At 45.1% G+C, this 23,950-nt stretch overlaps 1 protein-coding gene and 1 long non-coding RNA gene across 3 annotated transcripts in view; one reads left to right on the top strand and one right to left on the bottom strand.

The window, feature by feature from the left end:
- Window positions 1-23,576, bottom strand: part of LOC132391984 (protease-associated domain-containing protein 1-like) — a 28,497-nt gene extending 4,921 nt beyond the window's left edge. Inside the window, exons 1-4 of the mRNA XM_059965848.1 lie at window positions 23,461-23,576; window positions 16,943-17,043; window positions 5,722-5,831; window positions 2,160-2,327 (exon numbers count right to left, since the gene is read on the bottom strand). Coding sequence (XP_059821831.1) covers window positions 2,160-2,327; window positions 5,722-5,831; window positions 16,943-17,043; window positions 23,461-23,527 — 446 coding nt within the window. The 5' untranslated portion in view covers window positions 23,528-23,576. The remainder of the gene's footprint in view (window positions 1-2,159; window positions 2,328-5,721; window positions 5,832-16,942; window positions 17,044-23,460) is intronic.
- On the top strand, window positions 2,226-18,583 carry LOC132391985 (uncharacterized). 2 transcript variants are annotated; one of them, XR_009511406.1, is made up of 4 exons: window positions 2,226-2,349; window positions 5,606-5,807; window positions 6,504-6,585; window positions 18,405-18,583. It is a non-coding gene; the product is annotated as an uncharacterized LOC132391985 (long non-coding RNA). The 2 variants fall into 2 exon arrangements; XR_009511405.1 differs by lacking the exon at window positions 2,226-2,349 and adding an exon at window positions 3,049-3,611.
- Window positions 23,577-23,950: the final 374 nt, after the last annotated feature.

Raw genomic sequence — 23,950 nt, forward strand, 5'->3', positions numbered from 1 at the left:
AAGTTAAACATGCAATCATTCTTGTGAACCTCCTCTGAACCCTCTCCAACGCCAGCACATCTTTTCTTGGATAAGGGGCCCAAAACTGCTCACGTTACTCAAGTACGGTCTGACTAATGCCTCACAAAGGCTTGGCATTACATTTTTGCTTTTATATTCTAGTCCTCTTGAGGTGAATGCTGACATTGCATTAGCCTTCTCACCGCCAAGTCAATCTGTAACTTAACCTTTAGGGCAGGGGTTCCCAATGTGGGTCCATGGATCCCTCCGTTAACAGTAGAGGTTTATGGCATAAAAAAGGTTGGGAACACCTGCTTTAGGGAATCCTGCACGTGGACTCCCAAGTCCCTTTGCACTTATGATTTTTGTATTTTCTCCCCATTTAGAAAATATTCTATCCCTTTATACATTCTACCAAAGTGCATGACCGTACATTTCCGTACACTACATTCCATCTGCCACTTCTTTGCCCATTCTCCCAATCTATCCAAGCCCTTCTGCACACTCCCAGATTCCTCAATACTGCCCACCTCTTCTGCTTCCTCATCACCACCTGTCCCTCCACCTATCACCTGCAAGCATTGCTAGAAAGCCATCAATTCCATCATCGAAATCATTGACATATATCGCAAAAACAATCAGTCCCAATACCACCCTCCACTAGTCACCGGCAGCCAGTCAGAAAAAGGCCCCCACTTGCCTTTATCTGCATTTCGCCATCACACAGGGAAGGGCCACATGAGGGAGGGGAATGAAAAGCTTTGTACACAAGGCAAAGTTGGAATTGGTTTACTATTACTGAGGCACAGTGAGAAACTTTAGTTTGCATACAATCTACATGGATTCATAGAACATAGAATAGTACAGCACAGTACAGGCCCTTCAGCCCACAATGCTGTGCCGACCCTTAAACACTGCCTCCCATATAACCCCCCCACCTTAATATTCCTCCATATACCTGTCTAGTAGTCTCTTAAATTTCACTAGTGTATCTGCCTCCACCACTGACTCAGGCAGTGCATTCCACGCACCAACCACTCTCTGAGTGAAAAACCTTCCTCTAATATCCCCCTTGAACTTCCCTCCCCTTACCTTAAAGCCATGTCCTCTTGTACTGAGCAGTGGTGCCCTGGGGGAGTGGTGCAAACCTACTCTAGTGTAATGTCCATTCCAGGGCCATTCACTCACTTTTAGTTCCTCACCAGAGACTCGGCTCTCACCTGCACCTCCAAATAGCTGTTTGCATGTGACATCAGACTCACCCCAGTACATCGCTTCAATAGGTGAGGTCGGAGAGTGGAGCTGCCCCAGAGCAATGGCTTTCCCACTTTAAATAATCTCCCGTCCAGGTCTCCTGTCATTAGGGGAACCATCATATTTTATGGTGGTGGCATCCGTCGGTCTCGAGAGACCATGGATCTGCGCGGGCCTGGGCAGGGTTGTATGGGAGACTGGCAGTTGCCCAAGCTGCAGGCCTTCCCCTCTCCACGCCACCGATGTTGTCCAAGGGAAGGGCACTGGGACCCATGCAGCTTGGCACCAGTGACGTCACAGAGCAATGTGTTGTTAAGTGCCTTACTCAAGGACACAAACACGCTGCCTCTGCTGAGGCTCGAACCAGCGACCTTCAGGTTACTAGTCTGATGCCTTGCCCACTAGGCCACGCGCCAACACAAATTTTATATACACAGTATATATCATATTTATACATAGACCTTATTAGAGTACATCTTATGACAAATTTCATGACATGTTAGTGATAAAATTCAGATTTCGATTCTGAATGGAGATGTCTGGCCTGTATGCTGGGGAGAGAAGGGTTAAATATCACTGTCACGTGGCACAGAAAAAGGCCCTTTGGCCCAGCTCATCCATCCCGGCCAATAATCTCATCTGAGCCAGTCCTATTTGCCCACATACACCTAAAACTTCCCTATCCACATCCCTGGCCAGAGACTTTTTAAATGTTCGTGTACCCACCTCAACCTCTTCCTCTGGCAGCTCATTCTGCATATTTACCTCTCTGGGTAAAACACTGTCCCTCGGGTTTCTGTTAAATCTTCTCCCTCTCACCCTAAAACTGGGCTCTCATTCTCAATCCCCTAAGCCCCGGGAAAAGTCGGAGCACATTCACCCTAGGCGATTACAGTCGTACTCACCCATCCTTCCCAAGAAGGAAGAGAGCAGGGATTTCGCTCTCCTGGTTTGTCCCGTCCTGCACCATGTCAACGTAGGAGTTGTCATTCTCAAAAGCATTGTCCGAGATGATCACTGCCCTGCCACCGTGTTCCTGGATAATGCGGGCTTTGGAGAGAAAGGAGCAACCCCTGCAACACACACACACCACAGGTAAACACTCTATCACAGGTAACACACAAAACACTGGAGGAACTTGGCGGGTCAGACAGCATCCATGGAAGGGAATTACAAAGTCGACGTTTCAGAACAAGAACCTTCATCAGGACTGGGAAGGATGGAGAATGGAGGCAGAATAAGATGGGTGGGGGGGGGCATGAAGAAATACAAGCTGGCAGATGATAGGTGAGACCAGGTGAGGGGTAATGTGAGTAGGAGGGGGATGAGTGAGAAGCTGGAAAGGTATAGGTGGAACAGGTAAAGGACTGAAGAAGAAGAGAGGAGAGTGGATCACAGGAGAAAGGGAAGTAGGAGGGTAACCAAGTGAGAAGGGGAAAAATGGAAAATTGAGAGAACGTTTCAGAGATGAAATTACTGTAAGTTTGAGAAATCGATGTTCGTATCATCAGGTTGGAGGCTACCTGGATGGAATACAAGGTGCTTCTCCTCCAACCTAAGTTTGGCCTCATCGTGGTGAGAAGAGGAGACCATGGAGCAATATGAGAATGGGAAGTTAAAAGGGACAGGAGAGGGAGAAAATATAAAGGGGATCTGAAGGGCAGGCTTTCACACAGAGGGTGGTGGGTTTCTCGAGACCACTGCCAGAGGAGATGGTCAATGCAGATACAGTCACATGGGTTTGAAGGCACCTTGATAGGGGATGAGGGCTTAATGCAGGAAAATAGGATTACCATTGGGTGTTATCACAGTCAGCATGGATAAGATGGACCAAAGGGCCTGTTTCTGTTCCGAATTGTTCCATGATTTCTCCCAGACCCCAACTTGAAAGGGAAATCCAGAGCATCACACAAAATGCTGGAGGAACTCAGCATGTCAGGCAGCATCTATAGAGGGGAACAGATAGTCAACATATCGGGCCAAGACCCTTAATCCTGGCCTAGTGACGGATCGTGGTCTGTAATGTCAACTGACTATTTCACTCTACAGATTATGCCTGACCTGCAGAGTTCCTCCAGCAGGTTGGGTGTTGTTTCATATCCCAGCATCTGCCATCTCATGCATCTCCTCAACAACCACCTCACTGAATCTCCAAAGTTCAAAATCCCGTGATCAGCGAGTCCTGGGGTCAAGACCAAAGTCGGCAAATCCAGCAGTCGAGGCCCCTGGGTCGTGGATCTGGAAGTCTGAAGCCCGTGATGGCCACTGTGTTCCCTTTCAACTGCTCGGGTCCGCGGCTACGCGGTGACTGAAACGCTCCCGCGCACAGAGTCTTTGTTGCCACACGGCTAGAAAAGGTCCGTGAAACATGGAAGGTTTTCTTTGTTGTATACTATATTCTTCAATTAATAAATAAAATCAAAAGTCTGATTTTTCAATTTTCATTCTGAATGTTCATAGTATACATATTACTAAAAAAAAAACATTTAAAGTTCCGCGCAGGTTTCCGTCCATGTAATAGTCTCCTGCTCAAAAATTTGGCCCTTGCAGCTATTAAAAGAAAAATCAGAGGGAACATTGGTCATAGCCCCTGGGTCAGGGGTCTGGAAGCCCGAGGCCCGGAAGTCTGGACCAGGGACTGTCCTAGTGTCAGAGCACTGTCTGTGTGTTTGTTTTGCTATTGCTATTTTGTTTCATTCAGAGACAAAGCGTGGAGTAGGCACTTCCAGCCCTTTAAGATGCGCCACCCAGCAACCCCCGACAACCTCGTTTTACCCCTAACCCAATCGTGAGACAATTTACAATGACTATTTAACCTACCCGGGTCACCTTTGGACTGTGGGAGGAAAGCAGAGCACCCGGATAAAACCCACGTAGTGGTGGGGAGGGCGTACAAACTCTCTAGAGGACACCGGGATTCAACTCTGAACTTCGACCCTCCGAGCCGCAAAGGCATCGTGCCTACTGTGGCGCCCAAGTTCTGTGTGGTTATTGTTGTTTGTGACAACACGGCAGGCTTGCTATGCTCGTGCCAGAACGTGTGGATAACTTCACTCAGCTCAACGCTGAGCTGACTCCACAACCTACAGACTCTTTCGTGGACTCTACAACTCAAGTTCTCAGTTATCTATCGATTTCATGTTTTGTACAGTTTGTCATCTTTTGCACACTGGTTGTTTGTGTGGTTTTTACTGACTATCATGCTTCTTTGTCCTACTGTAAATGCCTGTAAGAAAATGAACATCAGGGTTTTATATGGTGGTATATCAAAGTCAATTTATTATCAAAGTATGAATATGTCACCATATTCAACCCTGAGAGTCATTTTCTTGTGGACACTCACAGTAAATACAAGAAACAAAATGAAAGACCAGACAAGCAACCAGTGTACAAAAGACAACAAACTATGTAAATACAAAAATAATTCAGCAATAAATATCAGGAACATGAGATGAAATGTTCTTGAAAGCGAGTCCAAAGGGTGTGGGCACAGTTCAGTGATGGAGCAAGTGAGGTTGAGTAAAGTTAATCCCACTGGTTCAGGAGCCTGATGGTTGAGGGGTAATAACTGTTCCTGAACCTGGTGGTCTGGGTCCTGAAGCTCCTGTACCTTCTTCTTGATGGCAGCATCGAGAAGAGAGCATGTACTGGTAGTGGGAGTCCTTGATAATGGATGCTGCTTTCCTATGACAACACTCTGTGTAGATGTATTCAATGGTGTGTAGAGCTTTACTGGTGATGGACTGGGCTATATCCACGACCTTTTATAGACTTTTCTGTTCAAGGTCATTGGTGTTTCCATTTCAGGCAGTGATGCAACCAGTCAATATACCCTCCACTACATATCTATAGAAGTTTGTCAAAGTTTTAGATGTCATGCTGAATAAATTTACTGGATCTTTAAAGTTTTGAACTTGCAGGCTTGCAATCTGAATGTAGGACAGGTCCGATTTCAAAAAGTGGTGGATACAGCCCAGGTAAAGGTCTGCCATCAGGAAGCAGGTACAGGAGCTTCAGGACTCACATCACCTGGATCAGCAGCAATTAATACCCTCAACCATCAGGCTCTTGAACCAGTGGGGATAACTTCAAATTCACTTGCCCATCACTGGATGCTCCCACAACCTATGGACTCACTTTCAAGGACTCCTCATCTCATGTTCTCAATATTTATTGTTTATTTATTATTATTATTATTTTGCCTTTTGTTGTACTTACTATCAATGTCCACAAGAAAATGAATCTCAGGGTTGAATATGGTGAGATACGTATAGTTTGATAATAAATATATTTTAAACTTTGAAGATTTGCATTAACTGGGCACCTTCTCCTGCTCCTGTGTGTCTAACAGGGAATTTACTCGCCGAGAAGTGTCTGTTTTGTTGGCTGTGAATTGCTGTGGACGTATGGCTCAGTGGGTATGTGGATCCTGTCTCCATAGCAGTGTTGAAGGAGGCTAATACCCACCCTCGCTCAACCAAGGCAATCTGATCCTGGATAAAAGCTCCGTTGTTCAGGTCACCGCAGGCTTGCGGAGGGTCTGCGGGAACCAGGTAAATCTGCTCGTATCTGGTGTGCTGCGGAGAGAAAGTCAAAGATACATACATCTATTTCTCTAACTTGGGCTAGCCACTCCCCTCCACGTTTTCCCCTTTTCCCACCGGCCCCCTTTAACCCTTCTCTTTCCCTTCCCCACCCTCTCCATCTGCCCATCGCTCACACATTCCACCCTCCTCACCCCCTCCCTTTATTCCGTGGTCCACTGTCCTTCCCCCATCAGGCTCCGTCCGCTTTAAATACGCCCAACGACTTGGCCTCCACAGACATCTGTGCCAATGAATTCCACAGACTCACCACCCTCTGGCTAAAGAAATTGCTGCTCATCTCCATTCTAAAGGGACATCCCTCTATACCAGGAGTTTCCCAACCTTGTTTACGCCATGGACCCCCACCATTAACTGAGGGGGTCAACTGATGTGGAAACCATAGAAAGCATGCAGAGGAGATTTACAAGGATGTTGCCTGGATTGGGGAGCATGCCTTATGAGAATAGGTTGAGTGAACCCGGCCTTTTTTCTTGGGAGCAATGGAGGATGAGAGGTGAACTGATAGGGGTGTGTAAGATGATGAGAGACATTGATCATGTGGGTAGTCAGAGGCTTTTTCCTAGGGCTGAAATGGCTAGCACGAGAGGGCACAGTTTTAAGGTGTACAGAGGAAATCTGAGGGGTAAGTTTTTTTTTATGCAGAGAGTGGTGAGTGCGTGGAATGGGCTGCCAGCAACGGTGGTGGAGACGGATACGATGTGTCTTTTAAGAGACTCCTGGACAGGTACGTGGAGCTCAGGAAAATAGAGGGCTATGGGTAACCCTGGGTAATTTCTAAGGTAGGGACATGTTCGGCACAGCTTTGTGGACCGAAAGGCCTGTATTGTGCTGTAGGTTTTCTATGTTTCTATGTTTCTAAACTGGAGCAAGCAGGGGAAACCCACACAGGGAGAACTTGCAAACTCCACAGAGATAGAGCTGGAGGTCAGAATCAAACCAGGGTCTCTGGGACAGCGAGGCAACAGCCAGATTATAATCAGCTGTTTCAAGCACACAGAAGTAACAAAGCAAATGGATTCACAGTTATCTAACATGGAAACAGGCACTTTGACCCAACTCATTCATGGTGACCAAGATTCTCATCTAAGCTAGTCCATTTTACATACGTTTGGCCCATTTCCCTCTAATCCAGGGGTTCCTAACCCTTCTTATGCCATGGACCCCTACCATTAAGCAAGGGATCCATGGACCCCAGGTTGGGAAGACCTGCTCTAAGTCTTTCCAACCCATTTACCTGTCCAGGTGTCTTTTGAATATTCCTGTGGCAGCTCGTTCCACATACTGATCACATGGATAAAGTCACAGAGTAGTACAGGAGAGAAACAGGCCCTTTGGCCCATCTAATCATTGCCTATCTCGTCAACCTGCACCTGGACCATAGCCCTTGTGCGAATCGGTTATTTTTAAACTTTATATGTATTAGTTGAAATAATGTAAAAACTAAAATTGTAGTTTGTTAGAGATAAATTGCCATCTTTGAATCTACTGAACCTCTTTAGTCAACTTCTCAGCTCTTCACTTAGTTTCAAATGCTCTGTAATTTTATTAAACTCTAACATAAACTATCATGAAGAATCAATGAATCGAAAATTCTCAATCATTCCTGAACTCCTAAAAGAACTCAGAAATCGAAAATTACTGACATCTAACACTCTCCATACTCCTCCCGTCCACGTACTTATCTAAATTTCTCTTAAATGTCACAATTGCACTCCTGCTAGCACCACCTTCTGAGTGAAGAAGTTCCCCTCAGATTATCCTTAAAATATTTCATCTTCCACCCTTAACATATGACCTTAAGTTCTAGACTCAGCCAACCACAGTGGAAAAAGCTTGCTTGCATTTACCCAATCAATACCCCTTATAATTTTGTCAAATCTCCCCACAATCTCCTAAATTCCAGGGAATAATGTCCTAGCCTATTCAAGCTCTCCTTCTAATTCAGGTCCTCAAGTTCCAGCACCACCTTTGTAAATTTTCTCTGCACTCTTTCAAGCTTATTGATATCTTCCCTGTAAACAAGACCTACACACAATATTCCACCTTTGGCAACACCCACGTCTTGTACAACTTCAACACTGCATCCCAACTCTTTGTGTCAATACTCGGATATTTGCGGATGCAAGAGAAAAGGAGGGTAATGGGCTGTGTAGGAAAGTTTAGACAGATTGTGGACTATATTTGCATAGGCCAGCACAACATCATGAGCTAACAGGCTCAGTCCGGTTTCTATGTTCAGTACAGTGCAAAGACATAACATTACTGTAAATTACAGAATGATTGTGTGGATAGTCAGAGCTGTCCCCAGGGCTGAAGTGGCTAGCACGAGAGGGAACAGTTTTAAGGTGCTTGTAAGTAGGAACAGAGGGGATGTCAGGGGTAAGTTTTTTATGCAGAGAGTGGTGAGTGTGTGGAATGGGCTGCCGGTGACAGTGGTGGAGGCGGATACGATAGGGTCTTTTAAGAGACTCCTCGACAGGTACATGGAGCTTAGAAAAATAGAGGGCTATGGGTAACCCTAGGTAATTTCTAAGGTAAGGACATGTTCGGTTCAGCTTTGTGGGCCAAAGGGACTGCATTGTGCTGTAAGTTCTCTATGTTTCTAAAATAAATATCATTATGTGCTGTGTTACATGACGTGGGCAAACATGGTTTCCATGTTCTTGGCAAATATTTCTACAGAAGTGGTTTGCCATTGCCTTCTTCTGGGCAGTGTCTTTACAAGACAGGTGACCCCAGTCACTATCAATACACCTCAGAGATTGTCTGCCTGGTGTCAGTGGTCACATAACCAGGACTTGTGATCTGCACCAGCTGCTCATACGACCATCCACCACCTGCTCCCACGGCTTCACATGACCCTAATCAGCGGGCTAAGCAGGTGCCACATCTTGGTCAAGGGAGACCTGTAGGCTAGCAGAGGGAAGGAGCACCTTACACCTCCTTTGGTAGAGACGTATCTCCACTCACAAAGAATAAATATAGTGCAGTAACAAAAGGAATAGTGAGAGTTCTGAAGAAGGGCCTCAGGTTGAAACATCAACTGTTCAATTATTTCTATAGATTCTGCCTGACCTGCTGAGCTCCTCCAGCATTTTGTGTGTGTTACCCATAATGAGGTATTCATGGGCTCATGGACTGTTCAGAAATCCGAATGGTCCTAGCCTGTTAATTTGTATATACAGGACACTTACTCAAAGCTGTTAACACATTAATGATCCCAAAGTGCCCCTCAGGAGCTCTTCAAAATAAGCACCTACTGAGCCATTGAAGGAAGTGATCAAAAAGATATCTTGAAGGATTTTGCATTTGTACAAGATGTCAGTGGGGCCACATTTGGAATACCATAAGAAATAGGTGCAGAATTGGGCCTTTTGGCCCATTGAGTCTGCTCCATCATTTCATCACGGCTGATCCATTTTCCCTCTCAGCCCCAATATCCTGCCTAAGAATCATAGCAATGGACAGCACAAAATGGGCCCTTCAGCCCATCTAGTCCATGCTGAAACCATATAAGCTGCCTACTCCTATCAACCTGTACTGAGACCATAGCCCTCCATATCCCTACTATCCAAATACCTCTCCAAACTTCTCTTAAATATTGAAATTGAGTTTGCCTGGACTACTTGCGCCGGCAGCTCATTCTACACTCTCACAACTCTTTGTGTGAAGACATTTCTCTTCATGTTCCCCTTAAACTTCTGATTTTTCAGCCTTAAGCCATGACCTCTGGTTGTAGTCACAGCCAACCTCAATGGAAAAAGCCTGGTTGCATTTACCCTGTCGATATCCCTCAATCTTGTGTACCTCTATCAAATCTCCTCTCAATCTTCTCTGTTCTAAAGAACATAGATCTTTCCTTATAACTCATGTCCTCCAGACCCGGCAACATCCTCATGAATTTTATCTGCACTCTGTCAAACTTTTTTTTACATCTTTCCTGTAGGAAGGTGACCAAAAATGCACACAATACTCCAAATTAGTCTTCACCAACATTTTATACAATTTCTAAATAACCTTCTCTATCCTGCAACAAACACAAAATGCTGTTGGAATGCAGCAGGCCAGGCAGCATCTATAACGAGAAGCACTGTCGATATTTGGGGCAGAGGCCCTTCGTTAGGATTAAATGAAAGGAAAGATAGTAAGAGATTTGAAAGTAGGAGGGGGAGGGGGAAATGCAAAATGATAGAAGACTGGAGGGGGTGGGGTGAAGCCAAGAGCTGGAAAGGTGATTGGCAAAAGGGGTACAGAGCTGGAGAAGGGAAAGGATCATGGGACAGGAGGCCTAGGGAGAAAGAAAGGTGGGGGGGGGAATAAATAAATCAGGGATGGGGTAAGAAGGGGAGGAGAGGCATTAATGGAAGTTAGAGAAATCAATGTTCATGCCATCAGGTTGAATGTTCCTCCAACCTGAGTGTGGCTTCATCTTGACAGTAGAGGAGGCCATGGATAGACATATCAGAATGGGAATGGGACGTGGAATTAAAATGTGTAGCCACTGGGAGATCCTGCTTTCTCTGGCGGACAGAGCGTAGGTGTTCAGCGAAATGGTCTCCCAGTCTGCGTTGGGTCTCACCAAAATATAAAAGGCCGCACTGGGAGCACCGGACTCAGTACATCACATCAGCCGACTCACAGGTGAAATGTGAAATGTCGCCTCACCTGGAAGGACTCTGGGGCCCTGATGGTGGTGAGGGCAGATGTAGCACCTGTGTTACAAGGATAAGTGTCAGGAGGGAGATCGGTGGGAAGGGTTGCCGGGGGGGGGGGGGGGAATGAATGGACAAGGGAGTCGCGTGGGGGGGGAATGAATGGACAAGGGAGTCGCGTGGGGAGTGATCCAGCATCTGCTTATTTCCTCGTGTATCCTCTCTCCTGAATTCAATACATTGATTTATGAAGGCCAATGTGCCAAAGCTTTCTTTATGACCCTATCTACCTATGACACCACTTTCAATGAATTATGTACAGATAGATCCCTTTGTTCTACTGCACTAAGTGCCCTACTGTTCATTGTGAAAGACCTACCTGATGAAGTTTAAGGGTGTTGGGGAGGTAGGGAATGATTTTTAGAACTTCGCACTTTATCAACATGACTTGTGTAATTCCCGCCCCACGCGACTGCCAGATTGACAAAGATAGCTGACTTCTGCATAACTGTCAAACCACAAAGACAACCCTTCTGTTTGCACATGATTAGCAACTCTTTGTATGGTATAAAGGCCAATGCTTCTAAGTTAGAAGTTCAACATGAGCCAACAGTAGGGAGAGGAACTCTGTCCTGCTGGTATTTGGCTGCAAACTTCTCGCTGGCTGAGTTTGAACAAATAAACTGGTGGAAAGGATAAAGTAGAGAACTGTTTGGGGTGTGGTTATCGGTCCTGCGAATTTAAGTTTACATACCCCCTGGCTGGTTCCACCAGAGTGCAAAACCTCACACTTGTCTGCATTAAACTCCATCTGCCATTTTTCAGCCCATTTTTCTAACTGATGCAGATCATAAGATCATAGGACACAGGAGCAGAATTAGGCCAATCAGCCCATCGAGTCTACTCTGCCATTACATCATGGCTGATCCTGGATCCCACTCAACCCTTCAATCACTGAATCATCCTCATGAACCTCCTCTGGACTCTCTCCAATGACAACACATACTTTATGAAATATGGGGGGGGGGGGGCCCAAAACTATAGACAGTACTCCAAATACAGCCTGACTAGTGTTTTATAAAACCTCAGCATTATCTCCTTTTTTTAAATATTCTATTCCCCTTGAAATAAATGCCAACATTGCATTTGCCTTCTTTACAGACTGAACCTGTAAATTAACCTTCTGGGAGTCTTGCACGAGGACTCCTACATCCCTCTGCACCTCTGATGTTTGAACCTTCTCCCCATTTAGATAATAGTCCGCACTATTGTTCCTTCTACCAAAATGCATATTCATACATTTCCCAACACTGTATTCCATCTGCCATTTTTTTGCCCATTCTTCTGATTTGTTTAAGTCCTGCTGCAATCACATTGTTTCCTCAGTACTACCTACCCCCTCCACCTATCCTTGTATCATCCACAAACATAGCCACAAAGCCATCAATTCCATGATCTAAATCACTGACAATCAGTATGAAAAGTAGTGGTCCCAATACTGACCCCTGAGGAACACCACTCGTCACTGGCAGCCAACGGGAAAAGGCCCTCTTTATTCCCACTCGCTGCCTCCTGCCTTTCAGCCATTCCTCTAACCATGCCAGTGTCTTTCCTGTAACGCCAAAGGATTTTTTCTTGTTAAGCAGCCTCATGTGTGGCACCTTATCAAATGCCTTCTGAAAATACAAGTAAATGACATTCACTGCCTCTCCTTTGTCCTCTCTGGTTGTAACTTCTTCGAAGAACTCCAACAGATTTTTCAGGCAAGATCTCCCATTACAAAAACTATGCTGACTTTGACTTATGTTATCATTACTCTCCAAATATTTTCCAGCCACTGAGGTTAGGCGAACTGGCCTTTCTTTTGCCTTCCTCCCTTTATAAACAGTGGAGTGAGATTTGCAATTTTCCAGTCCTCTGGAACCATGTCAGAATCAAGTGATTCTTGAAAGATCATAACCAAGGCATCTGCTATTTCTTCAGCAACGTCTTTCAGAACTCTGAGATGTAGTCCATCTGGTCTTATCCACCTTAAAATGTTTGTTTGTCTAGCATTTTTTCCTTTGTAATAACAATGGTACTCACTCCTGCTCCCTGACACTCACAGACCTCTGGAACACTGCTAGTGTCTTCTACAGTGAAGACTGTTACAAAGTACCTATTAAGTTCATCTGCCATTTCTTTGTCCCCCATTACTACCTCACCAGCATCTTTTTCCAGTGGTCCAATATCAACTCTCACCTCCTTTTTATACAACTGAAAAAACCTTTGGTGTCCTGCTTTATATTACTGGCTTCTCTGCCCTCATATTTCATCTTTTCCCTTCTTATAGCTTTCTAGTTGCCTTTTGTTGGATTTTAAAAAGCTTCCTAACCATCTAACTTCCCACTCACTTTTGCTACCTTACATGCCCTTTCCTTGGCTTTTATGCAGTCTTTAACTTCCTTTGTCCACCCCTGTCATTTGAGAACAACTTCTTCTGTGGGACATATTTATCCTGTATCTTGTGAACTTTTCCCAGAAACTTCACCCATCTCTGCTCTGCCGTCATCCCTGCCAGTGTCCATCTTCAATCCCTCCACAAGCAGTGATAACCTTCCTCACTGTCCACTACACCCCCAATCTCGGTCTCATCCGTAAATTTGCTGATCCAGATCGTATAGTCGACAAACAACAAAGGACCTTGCACCGATCCCCCCAGCACACCACTAGTCACAGGCCTCCAGTCAGAGAGGTAACCATCCACTACCACTCTCCGGCTTCTCCCACAAAGCCAATGCCTAATCCAATTTATCACCTCATCCTGAATGCCGAGCAACTGAACTGTCTTGACCAGCTTCCCGTGTAGGACCTTGTCAAATGCCTTGCTAAAGTCCACATAGACAACATCCACTTTCCTGGTAACTTCCTTGAAAAACTCTATAAGATTGGTTAGACATGACCCACCACACACAAAACCATGCTGACTGTCCTTAATCAGTCAATGTCTATCTAAATACTTGTATATCTGGTCCCTTAGAAAACCCTCCAATAGCTTTCCCACTACTGATGTAAGACTTACTGACCTATAATTTCCTGGTTTAATGTTAGAGCCTTTTTTAAACAGCAGAGAAACATAGACTATCCTTCAATCCTCTGTCACCTTTCCTGTTGCTAAGGATGTTTTAAATATCTCTGCTAGGGCCCCTGTAATTTCTGCACTTGTCCCCCACTTAGGGTCTAAGTGGACACCTTGTCAGGCCCTGGGAATTTATCCACCCTGATTTGCCTCAGAACAACCAACACCTCCTCCTCTGTGATCTGTATAGGGTCCATGAAGTTGATGCCACTTTGCCTCACTTCTGTAGACTATGCTGTGCCCATCTCCTGAGTAAATACAGACGCAAAAAAAAAATTAAGATCTCACCCACCTGTTTTGGCTCCACGTCTGGGTCACCATTCTGATCTTACAGATCAATTGTGTCCCTTGCAATCTTTTTGCCCTTAACATATCTGTAGAATCCACTGGGAGTCTCCTTCACCTTGTCTGCTGGAGCAACCTCACACCTTTTAGCCCTCCCGATTTCTTTCTTAAGTGTTCTTTTGCATTCCTTGTACTCCATACGCACCTCATTTGTTCCTACCTGCCTAAGCAGTTCCCTTTTTCCCCTTAACCAGGGCTTCAACATCTCTTGAAAACTAAGGTTCCCTACACTTGTTATCTTTACCTTTATTCTGACAGGCACATACAAGCTTTGTACTCTCAAAATAAATGAACGTCTCCCACTTACTAAGTACATCTTTGCAGAAAACAGCCTGTCCCATCCACACTTGTCAGATCGGTTCTGAATTTTGTTCCTTCACAGTCAATCAAAAGAACACAGTAGATGAATTACTCTGTCGATAATGATTAGGAACTCATACACAGCTTTATAGTACTGTAGATGTATTGATTATGTTTTAATTGGTTCCATATTTCACTTAAATACGTAATTTGTCATTCAGCTAAACAGTAATTTGTCTTTCTTATACCTTTGAACTATTTCCATGAAACTTCAGCTAATTGGGGCAGCCCGTTAATAGGGACCAAATGTACTGGTCCTGATTAACCAGACTCCACTGTATAGTGTTCAGTTTTGGTCACCATGCTCATTTGAAAGATTCCATGAAAGAGTGCAGATATTGGGGTGGTAAATTGGATTAGTAAGTATGCCGATGATACTAAGGTAGGAGGTGTTGTGGATAATGAGGTGGGTTTTCAAAGCTTGCAGGGAGATTTATGCCGGTTAGAAGAATGGGCTGAACGTTGGCAGATGGAGTTTAATGCTGAGAAGTGTGAGGTTCTACATTTTGGCAGGAATAATCCAAATAGAACATACAGGGTAAATGGTGGGGCATTGAGGAATGCAGAGGAACAGAGAGATCTAGGAATAACAGTGCATAGTTCCCTGAAGGTGGAGTCTCATGTAGATAGGGTGGTGAAGAAGGCTTTTGGAATGCTGGCCTTTATAAATCAAAGCATTGAGCACGGAAGTTGGGATGTAATGTTAAAATTGTACAAGGCATTGGTAAGGCCAAATTTGGAATATTGTGTGCAGTTCTGGTCACCAAATTATAAGAAAGATATCAATAAATTAGAGAGAGTGCAGAGACGATTTACTAGGATGTTACCTGGGTTTCAGCAATTAAGTTACAGAGAAAGGTTGAACAAGTTAGGTCTCTATTCATTGGAGCGTAGAAGGTTGAGGGGGGATTTGATCGAGGTATTTAAAATTTTGAGAGGGATAGATAGAGTTGACGTGAACAGGCTGTTTCCATTGAGAGTAGGGGAGATTCAAACTAGAGGACATGATTTGAGAGTTAGGGGGCAGAAGTTTAAGGGAAACACGAGGGGGTATTTCTTTTCTCAAAGAGTGATAGCTGTGTGGAATGAGCTTCCTGTAGAAGTAGTAGAGGCCAGTTCAGTTGTGTCATTTAACCATATAAAATTGGATAGGTATATGGACAGGAAAGGAGTGGAGGGTTATGGGCTGAGTGCGGGTAGATGGGACTAGGTGAGATTAAGAGTTCGGCACGGACTAGGAGGGCCGAGATGGCCTGTTTCCGTGCTGTGATTGTTATATGGTTATTTACAAGGATGTTGCCAAGACCCGAGGGATAGAGTTAGGGAGAGAGGTTGAGCAGCTTGAGACATTATTTGAATGTAGGAAAATGAGGGGTGATCTTACAGAGGTGCATGAAATTATGATGGGCAGAGTTATGGTGAATGGTAGCAATCTTTTCCCCAAGGTTGAGGAGTCCAAACTAGGGGGCTTAGATTTAGGGTGAGACGGGAAAGATCTAAAATGGACCTGAGGAGCAACTTTTTCACCCAGAGGAAGTGATTAAGGTAGGTACCATAGTATCATTTAAAAAACACTTGGACAGGTACATAGAGGGGTGGGATATAGAGGGATTTTGACCAATTGCAGGAAATTGGGAATAGCTAGGTGTACACTGCGGTCAGCATAGACTGGATGGGCTGAGGGGCCTGTATCGGTGCTGCATTACCCTGTGATCATTAAACACCACTGGGTCACCCTACTGTAGCTACAGACTGAGGGTGCAGAGCTTGTAGAATACTACAGTGCCACGGTACATGCAGAAGCCCTTTGACATGCAGAATTCACAGAACACTACACAAAAGAAAATCTGAGAAGTAGAATAAAATTTGCTCTCACCAAATTTATGTGAAAATATAAATAAATTGCATTAGTCAGGAGATTGAGTTCAAGAACCATGTTGCAGCTCTATGAAACCCTGGTTAGGGAGTACAGTGCAGGTACTGTGTTCGGTTCTGGTCACCTTATAGGAAGGATGTGGAACCTTTAGAGAGGGTACAGAGGAGATGTACCAGGATGTTGCAAGCATGGATGAAGAGGATAGGTTGAGTGAATTAGGTCTTTTCTCTTCAGAGTGAAGGAGGATGAGAGTCGATTTGATTGAGGTGTACAAGATGACAGTCGAGTGGACAGCCAGAGACCTTTATCCCAGGATGTAAATAGTTAATACGAGAGGGCATAATTATTAGGTGACTGGAAGAAAGTATGGGGGCTGTCAGAGGTAGGGTTGTTTCTTTTCCAGAAAACTCGGAGAGTGCTGGGTGCTTGGAACTCGCTATTAGGGTGGAGATAGAGATATTTAAGAGGCATTTAGATAGTCACGTGAATGATAGAAGAATGGGGAGGTTATGATCGAGAGAAGGGTTAGATTGATCTTTGAGTAGGTCAGCACAACACTGTGGGCTGAATGGCCTGTACTGAACTGTTCTATTCAATTCCATGTTCTAGATACTATAGGCTTAGCAGCTCACATTTCTGATACCTGCACAGATGCCCATTACAGAAATCTTCAACAGGTCATTTTCTCAGAACACCACCCTCCCATAACATGAAGCTTGCCAGTACTTACAAAGATTCCCCCAAAGTCTTTGGCCAGGTTGGTCTGAAAGATGTAGCGAATATCTGCAGGGCTCAGGACTTGAAAATATAAATATTCATTGACTCCCAAGCCTGTATTAAGAATAAAATATAGCAAGAAGGCATCATGGAGAGGAAAAAATGTCAGCTGACTCAACTTAAGAAGGTGAATGAGATTCAGGATGTCCTCTTTAACCCTTACCAATTTTTATCGATGCACACTAGAAAGCATCCTATCTGGATACATCACAGTTCGGTATGGCAACTGCTCTGCCCGTGACCACAAGAAACTGCAGAGAGTTGTGGACACAGCTCAGCACATCACCAAAACCAGCCTCCCCTCCACCGACTGTCTACACTTCGCACTGTCTCGGTAAAACAGTCGGTATCATCAAAGACCTCACCCACTCTGGACTTTGCCTATTCTCTCCTCTCACATTGGGCAGAAGGTAAAAAAAAAAGCCTGAAAGTACATACCAGCAGGCTCAAGGACAGCCTCTACCCCACTGTTACCACACTGCCAAAGGACGATGAGACTCCTGACCTCATCGTCTACTTTGTTATGGCCTGACACCTTACTGCACTCTCTCTGTAACCGTAATGCTTTATTCTGCATTGTCACTGCTGTTGCCTTGTGCTAACTCAGTGTACCGATGTGTTGAAGTGGTCTGTATGGTGACAAGCAAAGAATAAGATTTATATAAAGATCAGCTTTATTTATCACATGTAGTTCGAATCATCAAAACATTCAGTGAAATGTGTCATTTGTGTCAATAACCAACAGTCCAAGGATGTAAACACAAAGTACACTGTAGATGCTGTGGTCAAATCAAGACGTAGAAACAAGCTGGATGAACTCAGCAGGTCGGGCAGCATCCGTTGAAAGGAGCAGTCAACGTTTCAGGTCGAGGCCCTTTGTCAGGACTGTGCTCGGGTTGCCATGTTTCCGGCACCAATACACCAACCCACTAATCCTAACGCGTTTGTCATTAGAATGTGGGAGGAAACTGGGGGATACTCATGCAGTCAGAGAGAGGCTGACTCCCAAACACTGATGCTGCCACTGTAATAGCTTCATGCCATCCGCGATGTTACCGTGACACCACTCAGGGACATCAGTACACGTGACAATATAAACTCATTTTCCAATTAGTTTGGGTCCTCTGCTCTACTTGAGAAAGGGTTTCAGATGGACAAAGTGACTGGCTGGTCATCACTCAGAGGGTTACAAGGTCAAGGGCGAGCTGTGAAGCTGTACCGAGCAACCTCAACACCGGGGGGGGAGGTGGTTATCAACGGTGTGAGCAGTAAAAACCAAGTAGCATTTATATTCAATGTATGTTTTTCTGGTGAATGTGTCTGCGATGCTGCTTTGAGTTTTCCATTCTACCCGTGTGCACGTGGGCTGGTGCAGATGACAATAACCTTGACTTTGAACTTTGCATATCTTCAAGGAATGATGCCTCAAATAGATAGCAGCCATCATTAAGGACTCCCACTACCCAGGACGTGCCCTCTTCTCATCACTACCATCAGGAAGGAGGTACAGAAGCCAGAGGAAACACACTCAGTGAATCAGGAACAGCTTCTTCCCCTCTGCCATCCGATTTCTGAATGGACACTGAACCATGACTTTTGCACTACGTATTTAATGTAACTGTTTATTCCCCCTCATACCTGACCTGCTGAGTTCCTCTGGCACTTTGTGAGAGAGTTTCTGCAGATGCTGGAGATTTTAGCAACACACTCAAAACGCTGGCAGAACTCAGCAGATCAGGCTATGAAGAGGAACAAAATACAACATTTTGTGTGTTTTACCACCGAAACACAACACTATTGATTTTTTCGACAGTAAACTGCATTAGTCACCTCAGCAACCATTCCTCTCTATATTTTCTGAAGTCCATTACTAACCACGTCGCAGTTCACTACACCTCCGTGCCTTGTATTGTATAACTTCCTCGTCAATCACTTCATCTCTCTGACCACCAACTGAACTTCATAAACACAGGAGATTCTGCAGATGCTGGAAATCCAGAGCAACACATACACACAATGACCATAAGACAAAGGAGCAGAAGTCGGCCATTCGGCCCATCGAGTCTGGTCTGCCATTTCATCACGAGCTGATCCACTCCCCTACCTTCTCACCATAACCTTTGATGCCCTGTCTACTCAGATATCTATCAATCTCTGCCTTAAATACACCCAATGATGGCCTCCACTGCCACCCATGGTAACAAATTCCATAGATTCACCACCCTCTGGCTAAAAAAATCTTTTCGTATCTCTGTTCTGAATGGGCATCCTGCAATCCTCAAGTCATGTCCTCTCATACTAGACTCCCCCACCATGGGAAACAACTTTGCCACATCCACTCTGTCCATGCCTTTCAACATTCGAAATGTTTCGATGAGGTCCCCCCTCATTCTTCTAAACTCCAAGGAGTACAGTTCAAGAGCGTTCAAACATGTTAACCCTCTCATTCCCAGAATCATTTTAGTGAATCTTCTCTGAACCCTCTCCAATGTCAGCACATCCTTTCTTAAATAAGGAGCCCAAAACTGCACACAGTATTCCAAGTGAGGTCTTACCAGTGCCTTATAGAGCCTCAACATCACATCCCTGCTCCTATACTCTATTCCTCTAGGAATGAATGCCAACATTGCATTCGCCTTCTTCACCACCGACTCAACCTGGAGGTTAACCTTAAGGACATCCAGCACAAGGACTCCCAAGTCCCGTTGCATCTCAGAACTTTGAATTCTCTCCCCATTTAAAGAATAGTCTGCCCGTTTATTTCTTCTACCAAAGTGCAAGACTGTACACTTTACAACATTGTAATTCATTTGCCACTTCTTTGCCCATTCCCCCAATTATCCAAGTCTCTCTGCAGACTCTCTGTTTCCTCAGCACTACCGGCCCCTCCACCTATCTTTGTATCATCAGTAAACTTATTCACAAAGCCATCTATTCCATAATCCAAATCGTTGATATACAATGTAAAAAGAAGCGGCCCCAACACGGACCCCTGTGGAACACCACTGGTAACCGGCAGCCAACCAGAATGGGATCCCTTTATTCCCACTCTCTGTTTCCTGCCAATCAACCAACGCTCTATCCATGTATGTAACTTTCCCATAATTCCATGGGCTCTTACATTGTTTAGCAGCCTCAAGTGCAGCACCTTGTCAAAGGCCTTCTGAAAATCCAAATACACAACATCCACTGCATCTCCCTTGTCTAGCCTACTTGTAATTTCCTCAAAAGACTTCTGCTAGGTTTGTCAGGCAGGATTTTCCTTTAAGGAAACCATGCTAAGTTCGGCCTATCTTGTCATATGCCTCCAGGTACTCCGTAACCTCATCCTTGACAATCGACTCCAACAACTTCCCAACCACCAATGTCAAACTAACAGGTCTATAATTTCCTTTTTGCTTCCTTGCCCCTTTCTTAAATAGCAGAGTGACATTTGTAATCTTCCAGTCCTTCGGAACCAGGCCAGAATCTATCGACTTTTGAAAGATCATTGCTAATGCCTCCACAATCTCCACAGCTACTTCCTTCAGAACACGAGGGTGCATTCCATCTGGTCCGGGAGATTTATCTACCCTTAGACTATTCAGCTTCCTGAGTACTTTCTCTTGTTGTAACTGTGACTGCGCATAGTTCTCTTCCCTGACACCCTCGAATGTCTGGTATATTGCTGATGTCTTCCTCAGTGAAGACTGATGCAAAATACTCGTTCAGTTCCTCCGCCATCTCCTCATCTCCCATTACAATTTCTCCAGCATCATTTTCTATTGGTCCTATATCTACTCTCACCTGTCCTTTACTCTTTATATACTTGAAAAAGCTTTTAGTATTCTCTTTGATATTATTTGCTAGCTTCCTTTCATAGTTCATCTTTTCCCTCTTAATGACCTTTTGTAAGCTTTTAAAAACTTCCCAATCCTCTGTCTTCCCACTAAGTTTTGCTTCCTTGTATGCCCTCTGCTTTGCTTTTACTTTTACTTTGGCTTTGACTTCTCGTCAGCCAGGGTCGCACCCTTTTTCCATTCGAAAATTTCTTCTTCTTTGGAATATATCTGTCTTGCACCTTCCTCACTTCTTGCATAAACTTCAGCCACTGCTGCTCTGCCGTCCTTCCCGCTAGTGTCCCCTTCCAGTTAACCTTGGCCAGTTCCTCTTTAATGCCACTGTAATTTCCTTTACTCCACTGAAATACCAACACATCGGATTTCGGCTTCTCTTTCTCAAATTTCACAGTGAACTCAATCATGTTGTGATCACTGCCTCCTAAGGGTTCCTTCACTTCCATCTCTCTAATCACCTCATTACACAATACCCAGTCCAGTACAGCCGATCCCCCAGTGGGTTCAACAACAAGCTGTTCTAAAAAGCCATCTCGTAGACATTCTACAAATTCTCTCTCTTGAGATCCAGTGCCGACCTGATTTTCCCAATCCACCCGCATGTTAAAATCCCCCACAATTATCATAACACTGCCCTTCTGGCAAGCCTTTTCTATTTCCTTTGTAATTTGTAGTCCACATCACTGCAGCTGTTTGGAGGTCTATAGGTAACTGCCATCAGGGTCCTTTTACCCCTGCAATTTCTTAGCTCAACCCATAAAGATTCTGTACCTTCCGATCCTATGTCATCTCTTTCTAATGACTTAATATCATTTCTTACCATTAAAGCCAAGCCACCCCCTCTACCTACCTGCCTATCCTTCTGATACACTGTGTATCCTTAGACGTTCAGCTCCCAGAGACATGCATCCTTCAGCCACGTTTCAGTGATGGCCACAATATCATACCTGCCAATCTGCAACTGTACAACAAGATCATCCACTTTATTCCTTATGCTGCGTGCATTTAAGTATAACACCTTAAGTCCAGTGTTTGGTACTTTTTGCATTGATTGCACTGCAACTCAAACCAATGGCTGCAAATTTGCTCCATCACCTGCCTGTCCTTCCTGACATCCTTACTGCTCACTACCTTAGATCTATTTCTGTTTTCCCTCTCCTCTGCTCCATCATTCTGGTTCCCATCCCCCTGCCAAATTAGTTTAAACCCTCCCTAACAGCTCTATTAAACCTTCCTGCCAGGATATTGGTCCCCTTCGGGTTCAGGTGTAACCCGTCCTTTTTGTACAGGTCACACTTGCCACAAAAGTGGTCCCAATGATCCAGAAACTTGAATCCCTGCCCCCTGCTCCAATCTCTCAGCCACGCATTCATCCTCCACCTCATTCCATTCCTACTCTCACTGTCGCGTGCCACAGGCAGTAATCCCGAGATTACTACCTTTGCGTACAAATTACTACCATTACTGCCAAATACTGTAAGTATTTGACAGGTCAGAGTCCTAATGAAGTATCTCAGTCTGAAATGTCAACTGTCCTCTCCTGTCTATCTGACCTGCTGTTTCTCCAGCATCCTGTGTGTTACTCATGACACGTCAGTGATAATAAATCTGATTCATCGTGCGGTAGGTTAGAGAGCCAATGTGGAATACCCCTTTCCAGCCTGAGACGCACCACCCAGCAAACCCCGATTTAACACTAGTCTAACCACAGGACAGTTTACGATGACCAATTAACCTACTAACTGGTATGTCTTTGGACTGGGGGGAGAAACAGGAGCACCAAGGAAAGCTATGCTCACACGGAGAGATTGTACAAGCTTTCTTACAGGATTGAACTCCAAATTCCATCACCCCGAGATGTAATAGTGCCACACTGACCACTAAGCTACTGTGGACTGTATATAGATCAGCATGCCAAGGAGTCTGAATGGCCCACATCGTTCTGTCTCCTGTCCGACTTCCAACACCGAGTCTCAGAAGCATACAGTACAGAGAGAGGCCCTTCAGCCCAATTGCTAGCCCCATTTGGGCCTTTTAGAATAGAAACAAAGCACAAAGTAATTGCCCAAAGTGGCATGGTACTGATTTGGTTCTTCCTCTGTCTCAGTAATTGCCACCCTGGCCCGGGGGAGGAGAAAGATAGTGTAGCAGTTAGCGTTACGCTTTACAACACCAGCAATCCCTCCGTTGTCTGTACATTCTCCCCATGACCCTGTGGGTTTCCTCCCACAGTCCAAAGATGCAAGGGTTAGGATTAGTCAGCTCCGGCCATACTACCTCGGCACCAGAAACGTGGCAACACTCCAGCACATGCTGAGACTGTCGCCGCAAAAACGGCACATTTATCCCGCTGGATAAATCCTCGCCATCCACACTGGATGTACACGTGACAAATCCGATTGTCATACACAATGGGTATGAAAGCCACCGCCACAGCTGTCCTGTGAGTCCGCTAAAGGGGCTAGACTAAACGTGCGGCCACCTCCATCCAGGCAAACTGTCCCTGAGTCCAACTCTCCGAAACTCTCTTATTCCGGGACTGGCCAAAGCTGTCACACGGGGTTTGCATCCCCCTCTCGCCGGCCTGTCCAGTGTGTCTCTAATGCAGTGAAGGTAGCGGGCTGCATGAACTCACCCGCCGCTGCCAGCATCTGCAGGAGCAGCACCGCAGCCGACGCTCGGGGCCACAACGGCGACCTCATCGTCCGGCCTTCAGCGCCTGTCAATCAGCCGCCCACCTCCCGGAATCGGCCAGGCGACAGGACGCTTCTCATTGGAGAAATCCCTGCTGTTTGCGATTTCTATTGGATAAATCGCCTGCTAGTAAACCGCCGTGCCGCCCAGCCTATGCTTCACCTCATTGGACAGGTCAGAAGAGGCTGCTTTCCGTTGGTCTCTGAAGCTGTCCATTACTTTCAACCCACCCTCGGTCGAAATTAGACGGAATTGATTCGTTAATTCACGATTGATCCGGTTCACTGCCCATAACTGTAAGAAAAAATGCAGCAACTACCGTAATCTGCAAGGTATACAGAATCTATGCAAATATATGCAGAATTTATGCAATGATATGCACTGAGTGGTGGGAGGAGGGGTTAGTAGAGGAAGATGCATTAGAGACACAT

The sequence above is a fragment of the Hypanus sabinus genome, chromosome 3 (genome assembly GCF_030144855.1).
Source record: "Hypanus sabinus isolate sHypSab1 chromosome 3, sHypSab1.hap1, whole genome shotgun sequence".
Taxonomy (NCBI): domain Eukaryota; kingdom Metazoa; phylum Chordata; class Chondrichthyes; order Myliobatiformes; family Dasyatidae; genus Hypanus; species Hypanus sabinus.